Below are 24078 nucleotides of genomic sequence, written 5' to 3'. Positions count from 1 at the left end.
TTTCTTTCTGGAAAATTCCCTCAATACGTGACTTTTTGTACTTTTCGTCCCTTCCATTCACCAGCAAGAGTGATAACGGTCCCTGCAGGAGCCGCTTCGTTTCCTCGCGAGGTTGCTCAGCAATAAATCCGTGTGAAATAATAGCTTGCACTCTTCCTAGTTAGAGCAGTTAATAACTGGTTAAGCGACATCTCCCTCCAATGGCTGTTTTCGTCGCCCCGGCGCAGTGTCTTCGCCCAGTCCCGTCCCTCTCCTTCCCGGAGAGCCCCATCCTCCCGCCCGCTGCCCCGGCCCCGTCCTCGTAGCCCCGCCGCAGTCCGCCTGCCGAGACTCACTGAGGCGGGAGAGGCTCAGTTGGCCGGAAGCAGCGCGTGGGGAAGGACCGGGGCTGCTGCTCCCCGGAGCTCAGGCGTAGACCCAACGCGGCCCGGCGCGCACGGAGTTAACGGCGCCGCGGCGCGAAGAGCGGAGACGGCGCGAAACCGCGAGGCCCCCGCCCCGCGCCGTCCCCGCGCCCCGCGCCCCGCGCCCCGCGCCGGGCACCCCGCACCACGGGCTGACGCTGGACCCGCAGCAGGAAGCGGAAGGCGGGCAGCCGAGCGGCGAGCACTACTCCGCGCAGAGGTCTGGGTGTGCAAGCGCAGCCCGCCAAAGCCGAGCCCAGTACCCAGCCCTCGACCGCGCCGCCAACTCCCAGTCCCCTCTCCGGGTCTCCAGAGCAGTCCGAGCAGGCGAGGGCCGGGATGTTCGCGGCTCCGCACCCTGGGCGCTGAGACCAAGCCTGCCGGACAGTGGCATTCCTTTCTTTTGAAGCTTTTTGGCTGTTGGATACACCGATGTGACACCCCCCACCCCCCACCCCCGCCAACCTTACACTTCTTGGAATGATGGGGATCTTTTTGCCATATGTTGGATTTGTTTTCTTTTCCGTTTTATATGTACAGCAAGGGCTTTCTTCTCAAGGTAAGTCTGTGCTCACTGGCAAGTGTACATTTGCTCGCGGTGTGTGTGTCTTTGCGTTCAAAGAATGGCCAGGCAGATCTAGTCAGGTTCTTAGCAAGTAACAAAGAATAGTATTCTGTTTGGCATTTTTCTTTAAAGTTTATTAATAGTAGCCCAGGTAGATTTGAGAGCAAATCCAGTTGGTTCCTGACAACGAGGGGGGTTCCTCGGTGAGCACAGACACAGAGCTATGAGTGTGTGTGTGTGTGTGTGTGTGTGTGTGTGTGTGTTCCCTCTATCTGTGTGCATGCACAGGGTAACGACTCTTGCATACATTATCTTCTTCGCAAACAGAGCTGGGGATGGGGTCTCTCCATGGCGAGCCCTCCTCTATGTAGGCAGTATGGGCTTAGAGTTTCCTTTTTCTGTGTCCGTGTGACTTCGTTTGCGTGTGTGTTTATCAAAGGACAGACTCCTCTGAGGACTCATAAAAAGGCACGACTTGCATTACAAGCAGCAGCAGCCTGCTGAATCCAGTTGTTCAGGACTTCGCAGGCTGCAGTGATCATTTCAGCACCATGAACAGATCACATCTCTGGTGCCAGAAGACTGCATCACTTCTGCAGACAGAAATGCCATCAACAGAAAAGTCCTTTTCAGATCAGAATGTCTTCTTAACATCTCCCGTTTCCTCGTTTCCTCTAAGTATAAATACAGTTCTATTTCAGTAGAGATCATGTTGGGATTTTATACGTTTTTAAAAGAGACACTGATGGCGCCTTGCTTTAAAGAGTGGGGGCAAAGTGCATCTACCCTAAATCGATCCTGCAGCCCCTCAATCCTCCTCCCCATGAGTACGCATTGTAGCTGTGCACTTCCTTAAGCTACAAATCTCTCCTAGACTTTTAAGGAATCATCAGCCTTTCTCAGAGTGTCTCTTAGACAAGATAAGAACAACCATCCAACGCATTCCGTGTTAAGGAAGTGCCTTTGGGAGAGAGGAAACATATTTTTGTGAGTTTTGCCATGACTCCATGAATCTTGCAAACTAGCAGTGTCAAGATTTGTAATGAAAAGGCTCAAAAAAAAAAAAAAAGTCTCTAGTGACTTTAGAACAATCTTTTATCTGAACCAAGCCCAGGTGTGTGATTCTTACATCCCATGATGTATAACAATTTACAATACAATAGCTTGTTGGGAACAGATATGAAGGTTAATTTGGAAAGAAAGAAATATCCACAGCTTAAAAACTGCGCAACTTGTTTCAATGCAGTAGCCCTCCAACCACAACTGCTAATGTGTTGTGATATATATATATATATATATCAGGAATGTAAATTTTGACAGATAATCGTGATCTTTTCTTTATTACATGGAACATCCAGTTAGTCACAGATTGTTTAGAAACCTGGACATAAGAGGCTCTCTTCATGATTCAGCTTGACAGATTTGTGTAAAATGTACTTCCCTGAATCCCTCAGTAAGTTTTGGGGAATACTGCAGTCTGACAAAAGGTATTTGTATCTAACTGTGAGCAGCCTGGCTAGCAGAGGGGAGTTATTGGAAAGCTAGTTAACCTTTCTATTATCTGGATTTGATCAACAACAAAATGATTTAGGCATGATACCAAAAATAAGACAAGAAAGAGGCCAAGGAAAGGGGTGGGGGGAGCCTCTGGGATATCATAGAGGTTTTTTTGGTTTGTTTTTTTTTTTTTTTTAGACCCAGGAAAATGTAGTGAGCTCACAAGAGATGCTGTCAAGAGTGGAGTGCATATTCCAAAAGGGTGTGTTTCTGTTTTTCAGCAAAATTTACCGAGTTTCCGCGCAATGTGACAGCAACGGAGGGGCAGAATGTGGAGATGTCCTGCGCTTTCCAGAGCGGCTCTGCCTCGGTGTACCTGGAGATCCAGTGGTGGTTCCTGCGGGGGCCGGAGGACCTGGAGCCTGGGGCCGATGTGGCCGGGGCACAGGTAGCGGAGTTGCGTCGCCCAAATTTCCTGCTTCGTGTCCGGTCCATTCACTGACTTAGACTCCTGAGTGTCCAGCCGAGATCTTTACCAAGATGGTGTTGGGGCGCCCCTGGGAACACCCATGGCTCTCCTGGTGGCAAGGATGACACCTAGGGATGCCAGGGGGTGAACACTGTCCTGGCGACACCGCGTTAAAACCAAGGGAAAGCAGGTTGTCTAGTCTTTCCCGGTTAAGAACTGGGAATAGACTCCTCCTTTTAGTACTGGACATTTTCAGCAGCCCTAGATGGCACTGCTGCGTTGATACATCCCCGGACACTCGCTATCCCTTCATTATGGTGGGATGGGGGAAAATTCTGTCGGTTTTCCATCACCGCCACCCCCACCCCCACCCTCTTGGGTTCTTACCACCTCTGCCAGACGCAGAGGGAGGGAGCGAGGGGAGAGATGGAGAGGAGTGGGAGACTGAACAGGAGGGGGAGAGACAGAGGAGGAGGAATGGAAGGGGAGAAAGGAGGTGGGAGGAGACCCAGGAGGGAGGCGGGAGATGGGGAAAGAAGGAGAGACGGGGTGACGGTGGAAAAAAGGGAATGGGGAGTGACAGAGGAACCCGAGGCGACTCAAGTGGAGAGGGGGCGGGGAGAGGAGGAGAGAAGAGGGGGCGGGTAGAGAAACGAAGGTCTGAACCGAGAAGGAGGTAGTTCTGCAGAAGAGGCTGCGGATGTGCGGGGGCGAGGGAAGGTCTGTAGGAGTGACAGCAGGGAATGACAGAATGCAGTCCCCCGAGATCCCAGGTCCCCCATCCCCCGCAGACTCGCGCACCCCGGGCACTGACCCGAATGCAGCTCCTCGAGTTCCCGAGTCCCCGTCCCCCGAGTCCGAGCGCCCGCGCCGATTCCTCACCCCTCCCCCATCCCCAGAGTTCCCTGTCCCCTAATCCCTGCTCCGGAGTCCCCGAGCGCAGCCACAGGGATTGGTCCCCTGGCGGGTAGCTGGGGCAGCGCCCCTCCCTCCAGGTTTGCGCTGGGGACGGCTCTGGCTGGGCGAGTTCTGAGCATCCGTGTGCCCCACTCCCCATCCCTCCCCACAGGCTGAGCTGCTGCCAGACCGGGACCCTGACGGAGATGGGACCAAGATCAGCGTGAGTGTCAATGAAACCGGTGCACTCGGGCCCGGGGCACCAGTTAGTGAATTTCGGTTTTCAAAAGTGTTTATACTTACTGTTCCCAATAGAGGAAATTTGCACACGCAGGACGAGAGCCCTCTGGCTCTGTCATACCTTACCTCACTGGGTACAAACACACTGAAGCAGATTTAGAATTCATACAATAAAATTATTTATCATAATGGCGTAAATATTTGAAAAATTGATTGGGAATCATTTTGCACCCAAAGAGGAATGTGACACTTTCTTGCTTTTATTAACTATAAGAGTACGTTCAAATTTATACCAATAATTATCCTTCAATAGCAAGTAAAAGATGAAAATCTTCCCAGGCAGAAAAAAAAAAAAAATTAAAGCATCCAACAGGGTGGTGAAGTTGTAATTAAAATAACTCAACTTTCAATGTCATTGGCATTTCTAATGCCAGTGTTCAAAATCATGTGATATAAGACCAAAAGCCAATATAAATATAAAAGCATTGTTAGAGGAGGTTAACCTGTTGGAAATACAGAGATGTGTTTCTACTCTGCTGGTTATTACTGCTCATAAATGCCTGAAATTAGAAAAAAAAATTGAACATACCTCAGAGGAAGCCATCTAGAATCACTTTATACTAATAGAATTGCTTAGTTTGTTGATAATTAGTAAACAAGTTTTCCTTAGTAGAAGTAATATGTGTATAAGGAATCTGATAATCACATTTTAAAAGAAAATTTATTCTGAGGCTATTTTAGGCATATATAAAGTGATAGAATATAGGGGTTCCATCATAATTAAAAGTGTAAAAATATGCTAATACAATCAAATTCTCTATATAATCTCAGCATGGAAAAAATATCAAAAATAAGATATAAACCAGAAACTCCCAATTTCTTTTCATAAACTCACTGACTTTTTAGACTCTTTCAATTTAATTATTCTTATATCACAGAATCTGTTGTTTTCCAACAGTGCTAGAAAAGCTTTATTGGTAAGATCAGTTACTAATGATGTTTTTCTTAAATATTCATTTATATATACACATATAATTAGATAGATTGTTTATTTCCTATTCATCTTTCATTCTTCACCGGTACCCCAATCCTCCAAAGACCAGTAGTAAAGCAGCCTCACACATCTTGACCTAGAGAAACATGCAGTTAGTTGCATAGTTGTGCACACCACTGCTAACAGCATTATCAACACCCAGAGTTCATACAATTTAGTCAACTGGAAAGAGCGCTAAACACAGAGGTAGAAAGCAGTGTGTTCCCAGTTTACCTGGTATGTGATCTTGAACATAAGTCCTAAGCCAGCAGTTAATTTGAATTCCCAGGTGAGTTTTTACAAAATACAGTATGAGCTTTGCCCTGGAGAGATGCAGAGTGTTTCTCTATTAATCCAAATGAGAGTATTTTCTAAACCTCCTCAGATGATTCTAGTGTACAGTCAACATTGACAAGCACTGACCCAAACCCCCTAAGCCTCAGTTTACTATAAAACGGAATAATAACAATATATAAGCACTCTGACTACCTAACATTATCAGGACACCCAGTTGAAAATATATTTGAAACTACTGTTTCCCTTTAGTTTTACAGTCTTAATAATATTCATATGCAATTTTCATGAACATAAATGCATACTTATGGTTATGGCTCAGATGTTGAAAACTGTTTATATATACAACTCTGTATGTAAAAACCAGATGAACACGTCCCAAATTTTCTAAATTATTTATGGCTGTTTGAAAGTGTAATGCCCAGTACAGGAATAACTTTCTGCCTTCTCACTTCTCTTCTTTGTCTTTTGAAATTAATTTGGAAATTATCCAAATCCAGATCTTGAATGTCATATGAAGTTCATCATTGTCAGTCATGGATAATATGATAATATGATGTATATCAAATCTACCTCTTCTGATAAAGATGCTTAGAGATCTATTGCATATTATGTAGAATTTTATATATTCTATATAACCATATATATGTTCTTGATGTTAATCTGGTATAAATGGTATCAGAAGTGGGAGTCAGTTTCTATTTTGAAAATCAAAGCAGTGTTTAATTAATGGCATCTCAAGTTCCAGCAGCACACACACCCTGTGGTAGGGGCATGTACTCCGAGTCATAGGATTTCAGATGATATTTATTTGCTCCCTGAGTCTTGCCACCCCATGACTATAGGTCAGACTGCACCAACAGCTGGAGTAAAAACTTTACTATCCAAGTCTATTTTGTCAGTTCATTTAGTAATCATCTGAAGTGGGGATTAAAAGCACATTCCCACTTAAACTCAGCTGTGACCAACAGCTTGTTTTTGTGATCTCTCAGAGTGGTAGGTAGCCTACAGTGAAGAAGAGAGGCTTTGTAAACCATGCACAAGTTAGATTCTTCTTCATTCAGTTGAGCTCACCTGGCAGAGGCCAGTCCCCTGATGGGATCATGGTAGAGCTGGTACCAAATGCAAACCATGTGGCTGATGGAATCTGGTTCAGCTGGACTGAACTCATGTTTCCATAATCTTGTGAATATAGGTGTTAATAGAATAAGATAAATAAGATCTTCTAATTAGACAGCTGAGGAAATAAAAAACTTTCTGACTGTGGCTGTGAGGCCATTAAGACCTTTTAATTTTCCAACCTTAGCAAGCTCAGGACAAGATATGGAAACCAAATCACTTGATGTGGCACTTTGTTTTTTTACCTGCAATTTTTCAGACAGTGAAAGTCCAAGGGAATGACATCTCTCACAAGCTTCAGATTTCCAAAGTGAGGAAAAAGGATGAAGGCTTATATGAGTGCAGGGTGACCGACGCCAATTATGGAGAGCTTCAGGAACACAAAGCCCAGGCCTACCTAAAAGTCAACGCCAACAGCCATGCCCGGAGGATGCAGGCCTTTGAGGCCTCACCCATGTGGCTGCAGGATATGAAACCTCGCAAGAATGTCTCCGTGGCAGCTCCCAGCAGTATGCACAGCTCTGCCAACCAGCGAGTGCCCTCCACTTCCAGCCCTCAAGAGGTAGCCAAAATCCCCAAACAAAGTCCACAATCAGGTATGGAAACCCATTTTACCACTCACAAACTCTCCGCAGGAAGATGGGTCAGTGTAGACAGATTTATGTGTGATGGTTTCTCTAAAATTGGAAAGCTAGTTCAGTTAAAATGAGGATGAGCTATGAGAGCTGGAGGCTGATCTTCCTGAGGGTGTGAATTGCCCCATTAGTCGCTGGCAGTGCTTCATGTCCAGGGAATCTGAGGACTGGACTTCTTTTCCTTCTGTATTTACACACTATAAACACAATAAATCATGTGCATTTGGTTGCATTATAAATGCATGTTCATTTTCTCTACGGATTTATGTATCGATAATGACCCAAATTAAGAGACTTTCACTTCATCATCATGTAAATGAAAGAGACACACCACATTTTCAGGGACTCATAGCTTTAAGCAAGACCAGTTACCAAGGGCTTCTGTTTTGAAGGAGAAACTTCAGCTGCCTGTGATGAAAGTAATTATGGTAATGGGAGGAAGTAAGGGGGGTGAAAGGCAGAAAGTGGTACAGTGATAAGGCAGCTCCTGTCAGTGTGGCTTCGATGCCAATTTAGAAGCTTAGTCACACATTTCCTAAGTCAGCTGTGCAAGTTAAAGCTGTTCTGAATAGCATTAATTTATGCACTGATTCAGCCAATGGAAACTCGCTGAAGTTTTAACCTTGGCATGGAATGAGCAATACCTTACACTACCCTAGACTGTTCTCCATCCTGCTCAAATGCTTGATGTAGTATTATAGGATGAAGGGAGCATAAAATATTGAATTTCTCATTTTTGAGTTTGTCTCTTTATAGTTTATCATTGAGGAATTATTGATACTACTATTGTAATATAAAATTATATTGTTAACATTTAAATTCTTTTTAGCTACTAGATTTTTAAAATTTCATCATTTTATCAGGATGATTTATATATAAAAAAACATTTAAATGTATTTTTACATTTATATGTAAAAATATGTACATATATATATATTTATCAGTCGCGTCCAACTCGAGACCCCATCAGCTGTAGCCTGCCAGGCTCCTCTGACCTTGGAATATTCCAGGCAAGAATACTGGAGTGGGTTGCTATTTCTTCCCTTTCTCCAGGGGATCTTCCCAGCCCAGGGTTCAAGTCTGTGTCTCCTGTGCCTCCTGCATTGGCAGGTAGATTCTTTACCACTGAGATATCTGGGAAGCCCATGTGTGTGTGCATGTGTATATCTTTAAATACTTATTTATAAACAGTATTTTAAAAATAATATATGCCACCCTAGATTCCTCCTTAGGCTTCACATGCTAATGGAGACTATTTGTTGTGAGCTTGACTAAGGGTCCCTATGATGTAGGTAAGCAGCTATCCCAATATGTATTGCTTATGGTACCTTATGCCATGTTGAAAGGAGACGGCTTCTCTGAAGCCATATTTGTGTGACTTTGTCTCATTTTCGTCTTTATCATCTCTTTAGTTCCCCAAAGGAAAAAACCAAGCTAAAAATATATATATTTATACACATGTATATACACACACATGTATGCACATACACACCTAACAGTTTTAATTTTTTGGCCGTTATTTGGTAAAGATTTTATAGTTTTGAAGACATTGTCTTCGTTCCTTTCTCACTGTCAAAAGAAGAACCTAAATGCTATATTCAAAATTACAGAGACCACTCAGCAGACAATTTACAATCTAACTGATGAGGACTCCAAATCATGGAACTGAAGTTATTAGCCTGCATAGAATATTCCAAGCTAGAAATCATAAATCCACTTTGTGGAATCAGATTACTTATCCCAGATGAAGGATTCTAAGCATAGGATGAGAAGTTCTATTTCTAAATTCTTTATATTTTAGATTGAATAATGTACTCTAAAAAGATTCATTTTATTTTAATATCTTTTTCTTAGTCTTGTGATTGGTGCTAAATGCAAAGGCTATACAAATCTAACAAATTTCAGAGAGAAATCACCACTCATTTTCCAACCATCACCATGCTCACCCATTGCTTCTTCTAAAGGAACAGGGTGTACTGCTCATGGAAGCCTGTATCCATCCAAAGCCATTTCCACTAAAAATGATCAGCAGTAGCAAAGGTTAATCTGAAACACATTAAAAATTTTCATTTCTATTTTCTTCTACAATTAAATGCTGGAAAATATTTTATATACATTTAACATTTTCTAACTTCTAGTGCAGAAGCTATGGTGGCCCAGCCACTCATTTTATTCATGTGTAAGTCTCTGTGCTTGCACAATTATTGCATAAGATATAGTATTTAGGTTAGATACCTATATAATATTTCCTCTAACACCCACATCCTGATTTGTAATTTTGCTTTATGATTTTTCAGGTTATATTCAAATTCAAATAAAGCTGATTTCAATACCCACGCTTCATTTATTCACTCTCCATCCTTTCGAGAACTTGTATGCGAAGCACAATGATACAAAAATGGAAGACATACTTCCATTCTTAAAAGAGTTAATCGTTTTTATATTTTCATTTGTGAGAAAACAAAATATTTGTAAATTACACTGACCACATATCTTTGTTTTCCTGTTTTATTAAAGGCAAGGCACGATGAAGAAAAAATAATTGAAATCTTGCCTTTACAGACCAAGAATTATATTAGCCTTTTGTTTTTTCACTTGATATAGGAAGGCATGTGTCATCCATGGTGTCTGTGACACTCTAATACCAACCTGTTACCAAAACCTGGGCTGTTGGCCTTTTATTTTCATCACAGTTTTTACTTAGTTGACTGAACTATTTAGTTTGAAATTCTCAGTTCCTAATTCATACTTCTTTCTGTCAAAGTAGTTCTGTCTCTCTTTGAAGGAAAAGCATTAGCTGAAAATAACTCTGAATATATATTATAACATTCAAATTACTCAATTTTCCTAGAGCAGAAATTTATGTTAAAAATATAGAAAAATAGTCTTTTATTATCTGTATATCACAAAATATATAGCTACTTTACTAGATATTTTTTCAAAAGCTAATGCACATGGAACTATCCAATTGAGCTGTATCTTTATGGTATTTATTTATTTTTTTTAATTCTTTTAATTCTCCCTACATTTGATAATCCACAATTAGAACCAAAATACTGAAGAAAAATCATAAAGCAAATAAATAGAACTTGGCTTTTGCAGTCCCTTAGGTTTTTCTCTTCTCCAATCTGTGTAGCTATAACTAATATTTAGAATGTCCTATAGATGTTCTGAGGGTAACAAGTCCTGATTGTAGCATGAACTGGTTTAGTTCCATCTGCACTGAGAACAGATCCCCAAGTACCTCAATAAACTACACCATTCTCTACTCATTTCTTTCTGTCTCATGGAGAACATCTACTTTATACAGAAGCCAAACATCCCCTCCATTCACCACCACCCCAGTTTCCTACTTTTGTCCTTCCCCACCCAGTCTATACTCCCTTCTATGGATCCCCTCTCCACATTCTTGCCGACAAGCCCATGAAGCTGTGAACACAGCCTGGCCCAGTCCCACCCCAGCCTGGCAGCTACGCCCCTAGAGGCCACACCCACAGCCCCTCCCCTCAGCTGCTGGTTTCCCGAACTCCCCTCTGGCCCTTCAGGTTGACTGTTAGCATTCCCCTTTCTCTCTGTGGACTTCCCCAACTAAATTCCTCTCTTAAATGTAGTTCTTTTCCCGTTCCTGGTGCTCCAGTCTCATCCATTTCTATGGTTTCAACTACTACGTTTTCCCTAGAAAATTTCTCAGTCTGTCGCAAAAAGGGGAACCTTTTCCAGGGCCTGAGAGTGGACTTTTGTCTAATACTCTGAAATGAATTGTCTGAGGAGACATAAGTGCTGACAAAGCAAGAGACTTTATTGGGAAGGGGCACCTGGGTAGAGAGCAGCGAGGTATGAGAACCCAGGAGAAGGTCTGCCACATGACTTGCAGTCTTGGGCTCATGGTAGTGGGGTTAGTTGCCAGTTTGTCTGTGGTCAGTCATCCTGTTTGGCCCATATTTGGTGACTCAGGGTCCTTGCTGGTGGCTTACACTTCGCTCAGCCAAGATGGGTTCCAGGGAGGAGGATTCTGGGAGGTGGTAGGACCTCATAGGTCTGGCATATGAACTGGTATCTCCTCTCTTCTTTTGACCTTTCCCAAATCCTTCCTGTCATTGGTAGCTTGTTAGTTCCACATTCCTTACCAGAACTTCCTGTTGGAGGATAACTAATGCAAGTGATTACTGTTGTGCCTGGCCAAGACAAGTGGTTTTGGTCAGTGGTTCCCCTAACAAATTGACAGTCTGATTCTGACTTCTCTCTGGAAAGCCAGACCAGGGCTCCTGCTGTCCCCATTAACCTCCTCTCCACCACCGCCATGTCTGTCTCAGGAGGCTTGTGCAGAGCAGAGCCCCTGCACAGTGGTTGACAGCAGCTGTTGACACACGTGCCACTTGCCCCTACCCTGAGCCTGGACTGGACTGTGACTGCTGTGACAATGAGATAGGAAGGAGTAATGCCTCACCAGCCAATCCGAGACCTTTCCTACAACAGGATAGGCAGCCTCTGCTGTGGCCTTAGAGCCAGCCATTGAGCACCAAGTGCAGCTGCCTTGAGATATGGTGATTTGAAGGCAGCTAGCCTTTGAATTGAGCCCCAGCTGACCATCCTCCAGACCTGTGAGATGTGATAATAAATTGTTGTCTTAAGGTGCTAGGCTTTAGGGTGGCTTGTTTCATGGAAATAAATATTTAGATTAGGTCCCTAAATATTCAAAAATTAAATTTATTATTTTAGATTTCTCACACACAAAAAATGTTCTTCCTCTGGTGTTCCCCAGTTCTTTTAATAACAACATCACAGGTAATCAGGAAGTCTTGAATAAGCTTATATCTCAATATGTGGAACACGTCACAACAGAGCATAAGTATTAAATAATTATCATTTCCAAAGCACTATCATAGATTTTCAAGGTCTCATTTCCAGCTGTTTCTCCTGATTTCCTAACCCTCACACATAATCTTCTAAATTGCTCTTTCCTGAATGTTTTCAGAAATTTCTTACCTCTCTGACTTTGAAAATGATGTTTTCTTTCCCTCTTTTTGGACTTGTACACAAATGCAAATTCTTTTATAAAACTTTCTCCTGTTGTCTTAGTCAGAATTGGCTGTTTCCTCATTCAGGTCTCCACAGCAACTTGTTTACACTTATTTTGAAGTCCTCATTGTCTCCTTTTCCCTGGGGCGTTCCTCCTTTCAGTGCTGGAAGTCCCATTTTCTGGGAAACCTGACACACAGACAACATAGTAGTCACCCTGAAGATGACTTTTTGGCTACAGAGATCACCCCTTCTTTTGCCTTCCTATAAGTAAGTGTCTAGGACAAGTGGAGGTCTTGTTTGGGGAGAAAAGGAAGAGAGAGAGGGCAGATATAACTTTGCTTTTGTCTTTTTTCATATATTTGCATAAATTGATTACATTGCCTCTGTTTCAAAAACGATCAAGACTCCTAAACAGTGTTTTTCAAAGTGCAGCTGTCCTGTGCCAGACTTACACGGAAGCTTATTAAAACGTTCATATCCCAAAACAAATGTCTGAATCTAGAAGCAGAAATACCCATTTTTATGAGCAGTTAATTATGAGAATCATTCTCTCTAAAAAGTTCTTATGAGTGAGAGAAAAAATTTCATTATGTACTATGAGATGTGTGTGCATGTGTGTGATACTAAAAAATACACTTTTAGAAACTGGTCTTTTGTTATTGTTTTTTTCCAGCATTGTTTTGGACTTTTGTGAAACTGTTCTCTTCAACCTGGCACTCATAAGAAAACTGGCCATAGTTAAGGTGTAGTTATGTTTCCATGTGTGGTTGCTCAGCAGGAATAGTGATTCTCTGAACTCAGAAATATGATTGTTGTGTTTTCAACATGATGTGAACCTGAGCATTGAGAGGCAGCTGCTGCTCCAGCTGCTAGACTCCAAGGGCTCCGGAAGCTCCTCTCTGGCTTACAAATGTAGCAGCTTTCCAAAAGTGGTCAAAGTTAGAGAAATGATATTACAACAGATTTCAGAGCTGGTGAGGGGAGGTAGATGAGGGGCTCAGTATCTTGCTAGAGATTACTTTCCTGAGTTAAAATATGAGGAAGTGGTGCATGACATCCAGGTAGAGAGCCACATGTATACAATCCAGACCTCAATGTTGATTTTGGTATAAAGATCCAACTTGGCTGCTTACACAGGTTAAATTAATTTGATCATTGTACTTCTATCAGTTAAATGGCTGCTATGTAAATCAAGCAGCCATGAATAAGATAAAAAATATATTTGAGGCAATGCTTTGGATAATACAGGTCAAAGAATCTGCTGGAGCTATGTTTAAGTTTGAATTATGCAGAGTAAGAGTCTGTACTGGCTAAATTCTCCTGTAAACTATATTTAACTTAACTGGTTGAAATTCTGTAACTAGCTGGGTCTGCAAAACCAAGGCTCCATTTTGTGCTGTAAGGGTTTTTTCAATGCATGGACACTTAAGTGTTCTGCAAAGTTCATTTGTGATTACTAGGGCTCTGTGATTGAGGAGCCATGAAGCAGAATTTGCCAGTGTTTTAAGATCTTGTCACGAATGATTTCATTCTCCTTAAGGTTTCAGGAAGCTGCCAGAGGAGCTTTATCTGGATAGATGACCAAAGGGTTGAGAAGTTGCTGGAAAGACTTCACTCTGTTGCTCAAAATAGCGCAAATTCTCAAGAAAGGCAAGGGCTCCTTCTTCCAAGGAACACTGCTGCCACCTATAGCCTGACAGGTGTATTCATTTCAGCTGTGCGTGCTCAGTTGCTCAGTTGTGTCTGAATGTGATCCCATGGACTGTAGCCTGCCAGACTCCCCTGACCATGGGATTTTCCAGCAAGAATACTGGAGTAGGTTGTCATTTCCTATTCCATGGGATCTTCCCGACCCAGGGGTTGAACCGGCGTCTCCGGCATTGGCAGGCAGCTTCTTTACATCTGCGCCAAAGAGGCAGAAATCCAGGGGAACATGCTTCTTAGACCAGCTGGTTCTCTCACCAGGGGAGGTGGTGGGCACAGTTATTAGACTGTTCTCGTCTCATGTCCATCACTCACAGCTGCATGTACCTCTGCTTTCTCAGTTATTAAATAGGAATGATCCTCATGGTTTTGAGAATTAAATGAAATTATATACATAGAGAGCATGTCACTGATCAACTCTCGATAAGTGAGTAGGTATGTAAGGCTGTGTGTAGGTGATGAGCTAAAGAGGGGAGAATGGGTCTTCATTCCTGACTACCTTTTATTGTTCGTAATTTCAGAGCTTCCTTTTTTTCTTCTGTCACAGTGACGTTAATTAATGATAAATTGTCCCCTACATAACCATACCACATTAGCCACCAACTGTTTTGACCAAGGTTGTAACTAGATGGTTGACTTTATTGGTTACAAAATAATAAAATTCCAAAGGATTTTTAGGACTTTGAACTGTGACTTGAATAAGTAATGTGCTTATGGAAGCTGAAGTTATACACACTGTATGCTATTGTAATTAAATTCAAGCTTTCAGAAAAGACCCTCAGAATTTTTTTTAATCACAAAATAACTATGGAAAGTGAAAATGAAAGTCTCTCAGTTGTGTCCGACTCTTTGTGACCCCACAGGTGCATCTGAAAACATAAACAAGAATATTATTAAAAGCTTTAAAAAGAGAGAAAAGCAAAAGGATTTAGAACCTTATAATATGAATGACATAGTAGTGGTAGATAACATTGTCTCCTAGATACCTTGTTTCTTGAGTGAGCTGCATACAAATCTTTCTGAATATCAGAGTCTTTATCTATAAAATCGAGATAGTGACACATGTGCCCCAAATAACATTTTATCATTGTGTCATGATATATTTTAAACGTCTAGCAGAGTAAACCTGGCACGTGAGTGAGGTCGTCACTTTTTGGTTCTCTGAAATAACCGTGCATAAAGAGGGCAATAAAGGAACATAAATATAAACAAAGAAGGCTCTAAAATAGTAAAATACAGTAATATCTGATACATTAAAATATAATAATTAAAGCTGAATGTATTTAATAAATAACAAAAAAAATTACAATTTAGGCTGCATATCCAAATGAACTAAGAATGAATCCAAATGAATTAAGAGCTAAATATCCAAATGAACTAAGAATTAATCCAAATGAATTAAGAATTCCAAATGAACTAAGAATGAATTCAAATGAATTAAGAGCTGAGCAGAAAAGAGAAATTTGACACAGGAAGATTAGCATAAAATCAGAGGCATGACGATTTAACATTACTAAAGAAAGTTTAAAGTTACAAAATATACAAATGAAAATAACATTGTACTATAAATAATTTAAAACATTTGTTTGATTAAATCAAGTGTAACTAATAAGTGGTGTAACAGAGAAATATTTGTGTCTAATACTCAGGGAAAGAAGAGAAAATGTCCATTTTAGAAATGCAAATGATTATGTAATCCACTCTAAATGACTTAGAGATATCAAAAGTGATCATGTAATATTGATAAGCTCAAAGCAAAGATATAAACTTAAATCAGTTGTCAATATGACAGCAATAACCAAATAGAAAATATTTGCAGCATAATATATAATCCTCAATAGTAATAAGAAAAAGGTATAACATATCTGATTTTTTAAAGGAATAGCAAATAAGTAGTATAAATATGAAAATGATTAGAACATTTTGTTAGAAAAGTTTAGGTCTGAATAAATGAGAAAATAGACTGTTTTTGGATGAGCAATCTCAGTACTGGAAATATGTCAAGTTTTTCAAAAGTATTTATAGATTTGTTGCATTCCCAGTCAAATCCTTAGTCAACTTTGAAAATTTGACACATGTAATTTGGCAAAGATGTGGCTCAGCTGGTAAAGAATCTGCCTGCAATGTGGGAGACTGGTTTCGATTCCTGGGTTTGGAGGATCCCCTGGAGAAGGGAAAGGCTACCCACTCCAGTATTCTGGCCTGGAGAATTCCATGGACTGTATAGTCCATGGGGTTGTAAAGAGTCGGACACAACTGAGCAATTTTCACTTTCACTTAATAATCAACACATGCCAGCAAGGTTACAGTGACTCAGGTATTCTGCTGTATCATTGCTTGCAGGGTGAATTGATACTGCCTTTCTGGAGGGAAATTGGCAAGAAAAATCGGTGTCAGGGCTTGAAGTTGGCCCTGAGATGATGCGCGGGGAGGAAAATCCAAGGAGCTCAGGAGTGAGGCAGACCCAGACCTGTGAACAGGAATGCATGTCACAGAGTTCTGCCCACAATGGGAAATACTCAGAGGACCAATAGGAGGGAAGTGTCACAATGAGCATGGCAAAACCATACAATGGATAGTAAGCACCTTCTAAAATCATGTCTTCAAAGAAAGTTTAATGAAATTAGAAAAGAACCAATATGTAATATAATGTGAAAAAATATAGGACAAAGAACTTTAAAGTGGAAACATAAAGAATACTAAATTTTAAGTCAATCTGAGATATTCACATGGAAAATGACAAGAAATAATATGAAAATGCCTGTCAAATTATTTGATTATTTTGTCTGTATTGATAACATTTGTACACTGATAATTTATTACTTTTGTCATAAGAAAAAGATATTCTAAATTGCCCAAATTTAAAAATAAGCCAATGTCAGACAGCTCTTGAGAGAAAAACAAAGAAAATACATTGAACAAATAAACAAAAGCAAAGTAAAAGTTTTGTGTAATTGTGAAGCTTATGACAAAAAAACTCACATGCATGTATACATATATGTGTATGTATATTAAAAGCACTATGGTGAAAGTGGTGTCCCTAGAAATTGCTAGTAGCATTGAAATTAAGAGCATTATATCTTATTTCCTGGGAGCTGGTTGGAGAATCTGACCATCAAATTATTCTTATTTGTCTAAACATAATGGGTGTTATCTTGATAAATTTATATTGATAAATCAAGCACATATAACGTCTTTAAATAAAATTTCATTCAATTACTTTTCCTTTCTATAATATGACTGACTGAGCCCCAAATTTGGAGGGAGATCAAAGTGATGAGCGGTGGTATGGTCACCAGGGGTGCCAAGGAAAGTCAATACTCTGGGAGATTTATACATATTAACCTTGTTTTATTTCATACAAGTGCTTCAAAAAAGTCTGAGAGAGCATTTCTGTATGATTTCAGAATCCTATCTGCATTAAAAGATCCAATGTAGGTTAAACTCTCAGTGCTTGAAATAAAGCAAATTTCAAAACCTTAGGACACTGTCCTTAGAGTGATGTAAGTGTGATGGGATCAGAAATCTGGCCCACAGGCCCTCAGCAAAGTCATCCCACCTTGGCACCAGTTGTCCTCATAGATTATTCTTGAGTTGAATGTGCTTCTTTAAGTGCTCAGACAAACATTTGTTAAGATGCAAATCAGTTTCTAGCCTCAGACAGAACTCCTGAGTAGCAGTCCTTCACCTACTCTCTGAGCAAACAGTATTGTATAACTCCTCTCAGTTTCAGTTCCTTAATCAGCAGAATGATTGTGGCAGCCTCCTGGGACCACAGTCAGAGGTAAAGAAATATTAGCTGCTCTTGTCCTAATCATCACCCTGTCTGCACCAGGATCAGTTCTTACTTGGATGAATCAATTACAGTGAAAATGTGCTGTTTTGAGGTGCACTGTGGTCCTAGCCGGCAGAAGGCAGTTTCACTTTTATGTGCCCATTCTTGAGTTGCTGTAGAAAGTAGGAACCCCAAAAGCCTGCTGTAAGCAGAAAAGTCTGGAACCTTCTGTGGTGAATGGGGTATCGCTCCTGCACCTTGTCACCTAGACCTTTGTGTACATGGGAAGCTGTGCTTGTCTCCCTCAGCTACAAGAGGCCTCATAACTAGAATAGAGGTGTAAATCTGCTGACTAAACGAAAGCAGGAAAGGAAGTTTAAGCAGCTGCTGCCAACATGCCTGGGCAAAATAGGGAATTTATGTATCAGGTCAAAATGAAGCACATTTCTTTTAAAAAATGGATCTCTATAAGAAATTGGCACTAGTTCCATAGGAATCTAATAAAAAAGATATTCTTTTTCAAAAAATTATAGGATAAAATCATCCTGTTATTTGACGCTTCCCCTTAAGTTGTGATTTAGTCTGTGCAAACTTGAATAAAAATTGCATTAAAAGATAGCTCAAATTTTCTCACAGCTAATTTCATATTGTAAAGCTGACACCGATAATAAAAAAGAGGTTAGTCAAGGCCTGTCTGTCCCTAGAGCTGTAACCTAGGCCTCTTCACAGGCAAAACAGTTTTTCCAGTGTTGCTTCTTTTATTATTGGAAAATTTCCATTTTAAGTTTGTTCATAGGATAAGCATCACTAATATTCACTTTGAGAAAATTAAGATTCTGGAGCCAGATCAGAAAGCCACAGCAGGACATAAATTGTGCCCTTTCTCTTCTCTTGCTCCTTTTAATCCCACTGGATACTCAAACAAGAAGAAGAACCTATGAGGATTATACCTAAATCTGTAGATTGGTGCCCTGAATTGCGACTCTTCCCCATATCAAAACCAAGTTGTCCTCACATAGGAAATTAATCCATCAAAACAATCTCAGCCCAGAGAAAGAGGATATTTAAAGAGCTGGCAATATTTAGATGTGGTAAATTATCTAGATAGTTGTCTCAATGGTCTCCTTCTTTGAATTAAATATCCATGTCCCGTATCTTTCCTGGTGGCCAGAAGCTTTGGTTGTCTTTCTCTTCCCACCACTAATGGTGGTACTTTGAACATCAACTTAACTTTTCCTGGTTCCAGGCTATCAAATTTAGATTAAAAGTATAGAGAAGAGTTCATAGAAAGAAGAGGACATGTAAGAATAAGGGTGGGACCACGTCTCACTCAAATATTGAAATGAATTTGGAGGAACCTGTAAGATCTAAAAGACTATAATAGAAAATTTCAAAATGATATTATATCATCAGACATTTGGCATACTGTATGGCACAAAACAAACTTTATTAATATTTAGGAAAAATAAAAGCTGATGTTTTCATATCCAATACTTATCAGTTCAGTCTTGGGGAAAAAAGTTTGTTGTTTTGTTTTTTTTTTTTTTTCCCTAAAGCCAGTTGTATTTTCCCTGAAAAGATTATTGTACATTTAAATAATAGCTTCACATCTTAATCTAATATGTGGAGGCAGTGAGGCAAGATTGCAGTGCCTAAGGGATTTTCAGAAAAAAACACATCCAGACCGTGAGTTGATCTGACTGCATTGCTATGTCCTCACTTCTGTACCTTTGTTTAGTTATCTATTAACTGTGTAACCTAGATTGAGTTATTCCATGCCACTGAGTTTTCCTAATCTGTGTGTTCACTGTATGGGCCTAATGAGAGGATAAACTAAGACAACATTTGTATGTCATATGTATACGTATTCCATCAGAGATACATGGTAGGTGCTGAATATTCCAGTTTGGCGCAAAGGAGAGGGTTCAGCTTTGTTCAGTCTGCCCAGTGTCTTCCAGCCTCATGGCTGTAGATGCAGGGGAAAAAAAAAATGGCAGTTCAGATGGAACCATCTAAAAAGGAAGGTGCAAAAAGGGAGCCAAGTCCTTCCATCTGGCAAACAGTTGAGGGCCAGGAAGGCTTTCCAGTTTGGACGCTGTGCTGAATTAATCAAGGCAGGAGGAAGGCAGTGACTGAGAATGTGAGTAAATGGTTCCTCCTCAATCTGATCTCCAAGGACTCCAAGATCTCGACTCTTGTGTTGTCGTGATAGGTTCTTATTTTGTCTTGTTTCTTATAAAAGAAGTAGATGGAATTTTCTGTTATTCTCTGAAATAATTGTTTTACACAGTGAAGATAAAAAATTTGAAGCTTTTTTCTTTCCTATTTCTCATTGGCCAAACTCATTTGTCACAGACACAGCCTTGGGCAGCGATCTTGTTTATCTGCATCCCAGTGAGGGCAGTGTGATGCAGTATCACCAGAAAGAAAAAGGGCTGAAGAGGAAAGCTAAGTGCCTGTACTCATGAGACTTCTAAGAAGACTTCTTAGACATTTCCACTTGCAAAATGGAACAAATCCCTCTTCACCCTACTTTGTAAAGGCATGAGAAATTTTACCTGAGAGAGCACTGAGGAATCTTTAAACATTAAAACAAATGAAAGGTGTCATTATTACACTGAAGTCAAAGGACATCTTGAAATCACATTCTGAATCAGAGAAAAATCTTCAGATTCCGTTAGACTGCTCCTCATTGAAGCATTTTATCTGCACATTTTCTAGCCATAATTTAGATAACAGCCTCTCCCTTTCTTCTTCACAGGGTATTTTGTGGTGGGAGCAAAAGTTTAAAAACTTAAGGCATTGCTTTACACTTTGAGAATAATACAAAAATTCCTAAAATTTTATCCTTGCCTTTAATGAGTTTATAGTGTAATCAGTCGGATAAAATACAAATATAATGAGTTATAAGTCAATGTGAGCCCTGTTAAGGCCATAGAGAGGCAAAACAAGAATCACCAGGAAGATTAGAGGAGAGAGAGCTTCCAGCTACTCGATGGGAACAGACACAGCAGAATACAGGTTATGTGAGGGGAAGAGTTGCTTAAGAGAATGATCATTTTTAGGGAAAAACAGGTTATCTTAGCTTGGTTTGAGCACAGAGCAAAAGGAAACCAAATAAAGCAAAACAGGTGACCAAATACAATTTCTGGCCTCCTCATGAGAAAATATATATATAACAATAAAATGCAAACAATTGTTATGCTCATTTTAGGAAACATCAAAGAAATAAATTTTTTGAGATTTCGAGGTGAGTGGCTGCAGAGGAATTTAGAAGTCAGGGCTCCTGATTGCAATCCTGAATCTCATCATTCCAAAACAATAACAACAATAGAGCATGATGAGTAGCCAAAGTTTGCACTTTACAAAAAAAAAAAAAAAGTATTGTTTTTTTTTAAATTTTCTTTAGAATAAACCACAGCATGTTTGATAAAACAATAATGTTATACTCAGGATGTGTGCTTGTGTGTGATAAGTTGCTTTAGTTGTGGCTGGCTCTTTGGGACCATAGCTTTCCAGGCTCCTCTGTCCGTGGGATTCTCCAGGCGCTAGAGTGTGTTGCCATGCCCTCTTCCAGGGGATCATCCCCACCTGAGGATTGAACCCAGATCTCTTACATCTCCTGCATGGGCTTTATGACTAGCGCCACTTGGGAAGCCCTATATATTCAGAATAGTGTGCGTCTAAATGAAATTGACTATGATGATTATTTGTTAAAATTACATAGGAGCCAGTATAGCATTTTAGAGTCTCAGATTTCACTGTTGAAATCTTTGGGGTTACCAAGATCTATGAAGAAGCACATATCCCTTCTTTCCAGACATGAATAAAACCTTTAGAAAGAAGAGAGAAACAATCTATGATTTGATGACAAAACAGATTTGTTCTAGAATTTACTGTATAGGGAAAAAAAAACATAATTGGCTTGACAGAAATAAATTTCACTTAATGAACAATATGCTAGTAATGCAAGTGCCTAAAGTGGATGAATGATTACAATCTGAAAAAAAAATGTTATGTATTGCAGTGGTTTACTGTATATCTGATGGCAATTCAAAATATTAATCTTAACATATTCTTTACAGTGTATAATTGGGTTTGTTTGCAGTTATACTGCCTATGTAAATTTTGTTTTAATTTGCACATACTGGACACAGTATAATAGAAAATGTTGTGTCAGGATGGTAGCTGTTCCCTTCGAATCTCATCATTCTCAGGAATGATGGATATCTCCTGTGAAGGGTTGATTAGTTGAGAAAAGAGGCACATAATTAACAGTTTCAGCAAGATTGAGCCAATCTGCAATGCTTATACTGAAGAGGAAACATTATTTCACAAAATATCATTTTTGAAGAATGAATCATTTTCCTTGGTTTTATTGTTTTTAGCATTTTTTAAACCTTTATTCACTATCATATATACTTTATGTCAAGTACTACTGGCAATTTGAGTCATGTAATCATTTTGTTTCTTTCTTTCTTTTAATTGCATGAATTTCTTTCTTATAATTAAATGAATTCCTGTCAAAGAGTCTCCCTTCAAAGATAATGAGGGCACATATTTAATTTTGGCCCTGATGCAAGTGATTCTACATGGATTGTATATATTTTCCTTGCATAATCTTTATATTCAGAGCCACACATGGACTGTACCTTTACTTTTGCATTTTTGAAATTTGTCCCCCAGCTTGAGTGAAGCAACACACTCCAGAGACCCACCACTGACCTTGGGTTTTGAGTCATCAGGTTTCTGTGTTAAGTACATGACTCACCACCTAAACAAAGGCAAATCAATGGCGACACTTAAGTAACCTAACTAGAAACATTGATGTGAGTCTGCTAAACCACCCCTTTAGAACCCTAAATATTTACTCTACAGTGACTTTTGAGAGTGTGTGCTTTCACCTTAATTTCTATCACTACCAAAGTAGACTTGAACATGATTTAGCTGAAATATTTGAAAGATTGTAATTGCCTACCTTCACTCCCTTCAAACCCTTTTGACTTTTCTTGAATTAAAGGAAGAAAGAAAAGAAATGCTTTAAGGTCCATCACATTTTTGTTTTCTTATCAATAATGATTATTACTAGTAAAGGTATATCATTTACATTCATGGATAAAATATGTAAAGAAAAATGCAAAAGGACAATTTCATTCCCTCTCTTATGTAGTCGCAGAGAGCTGTCAAATGTGTCCAGTTCTTGATAATGCTAAATTTTCTTCAGATTTTAAGGATAAAAAGTTGAGAAAGCTCTTCCTCTAAAAGCAGATGCCCAAATGCACATGCTCCAGAACCTGTTCTCCTTGCCCTTGAGAAGCCTGCTGCCCTTGGTTTGGTTTTCACCTCCTGTGGTTTTACTCTTGCAGTGGTAAAACAGGGGGTGTGTTTTTAGACACCCATTTAGGAACAACCAAATGACTATAGGGAATAATCCTCACAAAATTGCTTGAGGAAAAAGTATCTGCATTTGTTCCTCTCAGTGTTCCCAACCGTGAAATGGCATGGTTTGAAAACAGACAAAGCAAACAAGACCACTTCCTGGGACTGAAATACTTTGTATGTGTTGTTATTTGCAGTGCATGCCAAGACATTCATGGGCACCAGAGCCAAGCTGGCGAGCTAATTAAATATATATATGTATGTGTTTAAAACAGCCTAATAAGGAGCATTGGAAATCTTCGAGATGAGCGAATATCTTATAACTTCTTCCGCAGGTGCGAGGATAGCTACAAGCCATGGACTTTCTGTCCTGCTTCTTGTCTGTGGCTTTGTGAAGGGTGCTTTGCTTTAGTCTAAAGTGCTGACTTTTTTCCAATATCACTTTCTCTTCTTAAAGCAAAGAGCAAATCGCCTGTAAAATCTACGGAGCGGACAGCAAAGTTGACCCTAAACTCCAAGCACCACTCTGCACCCACTGTACTCTAATTACCTACACAAGGAGCGCCCGCTTTCCGAAGCATAAACGAAGAGGCTATCTCACGCTTTGTTCATAACATTTTCTTGGGCAAATCACTGATCTTTTATTTCAAGAGAATTAGTGTGAAGTGATAGAACATTTTCTAATAGCAAGATCTATATTTTTCCTTTTCTTTCGGCTACTCAAAGCATCATCTCACTGACTGCTCAGGGGTTGGCCTGACCGTCCTCGGTGTAGTGAATATTTACCACAGACACCACTGATTTCCTACTAAAGACCCATTATCTGCAGAAAGTAAGCAGAGATCAAAAGGCTACAGAAAATAAACTATCATCAAACAAAACCCCTGGCTGGGGGCAAGAACAAAATTTTCAACACTGCAAGTCTACAACATTATTTTAAATAAATAATAATTTAAATAAGGAATAATTTTAAATAAGAAATGATAAAAGAGAATTTTTTTTTTATTTCAACCCTTGTCTTGGGTTTGTCTCCTTTTTCTTGATT

At 40.0% G+C, this 24078-nt stretch overlaps 1 protein-coding gene across 3 annotated transcripts; it reads left to right on the top strand.

Annotated features, from left to right (window-relative positions):
* The first annotated feature begins 731 nt into the window (after nucleotides 1-731).
* VSTM2A (V-set and transmembrane domain containing 2A) lies at nucleotides 732-23579 on the top strand. 3 transcript variants are annotated; one of them, XM_069588793.1, is made up of 5 exons: nucleotides 885-963; nucleotides 2748-2914; nucleotides 4005-4055; nucleotides 6778-7114; nucleotides 23491-23579. In XM_069588793.1, exons 1-5 carry the CDS (start codon nucleotides 885-887, stop codon nucleotides 23577-23579), a joined length of 723 nt encoding a protein of 240 aa, XP_069444894.1. The 3 variants fall into 3 exon arrangements, with proteins under 3 accessions (XP_069444893.1, XP_069444894.1, XP_069444895.1); XM_069588794.1 differs by lacking the exon at nucleotides 23491-23579 and adding an exon at nucleotides 23369-23445; XM_069588792.1 differs by lacking the exon at nucleotides 23491-23579 and having other exon boundaries at nucleotides 732-963; nucleotides 6778-7392.
* Nucleotides 23580-24078: the final 499 nt, after the last annotated feature.

Source organism: Ovis canadensis, chromosome 4 (genome assembly GCF_042477335.2).
Source record: "Ovis canadensis isolate MfBH-ARS-UI-01 breed Bighorn chromosome 4, ARS-UI_OviCan_v2, whole genome shotgun sequence".
NCBI lineage: Eukaryota > Metazoa > Chordata > Mammalia > Artiodactyla > Bovidae > Ovis > Ovis canadensis.
Note: the sequence above shows the minus strand (reverse complement) of the source record. Positions and strands in the feature narration are given on the sequence as shown.

Bases quoted from the DNA above. Each gene is read 5' to 3' on its own strand.
- VSTM2A (XM_069588792.1), top strand. From the start codon at position 885: ATGATGGGGATCTTTTTGCCATATGTTGGATTTGTTTTCTTTTCCGTT. The intron at 964-2,747 runs GTAAGTCTGTGC...TCTGTTTTTCAG, and splicing joins GCAAGGGCTTTCTTCTCAAG to CAAAATTTACCGAGTTTCCG. The intron at 4,056-6,777 runs GTGAGTGTCAAT...GCAATTTTTCAG, and splicing joins GAGATGGGACCAAGATCAGC to ACAGTGAAAGTCCAAGGGAA.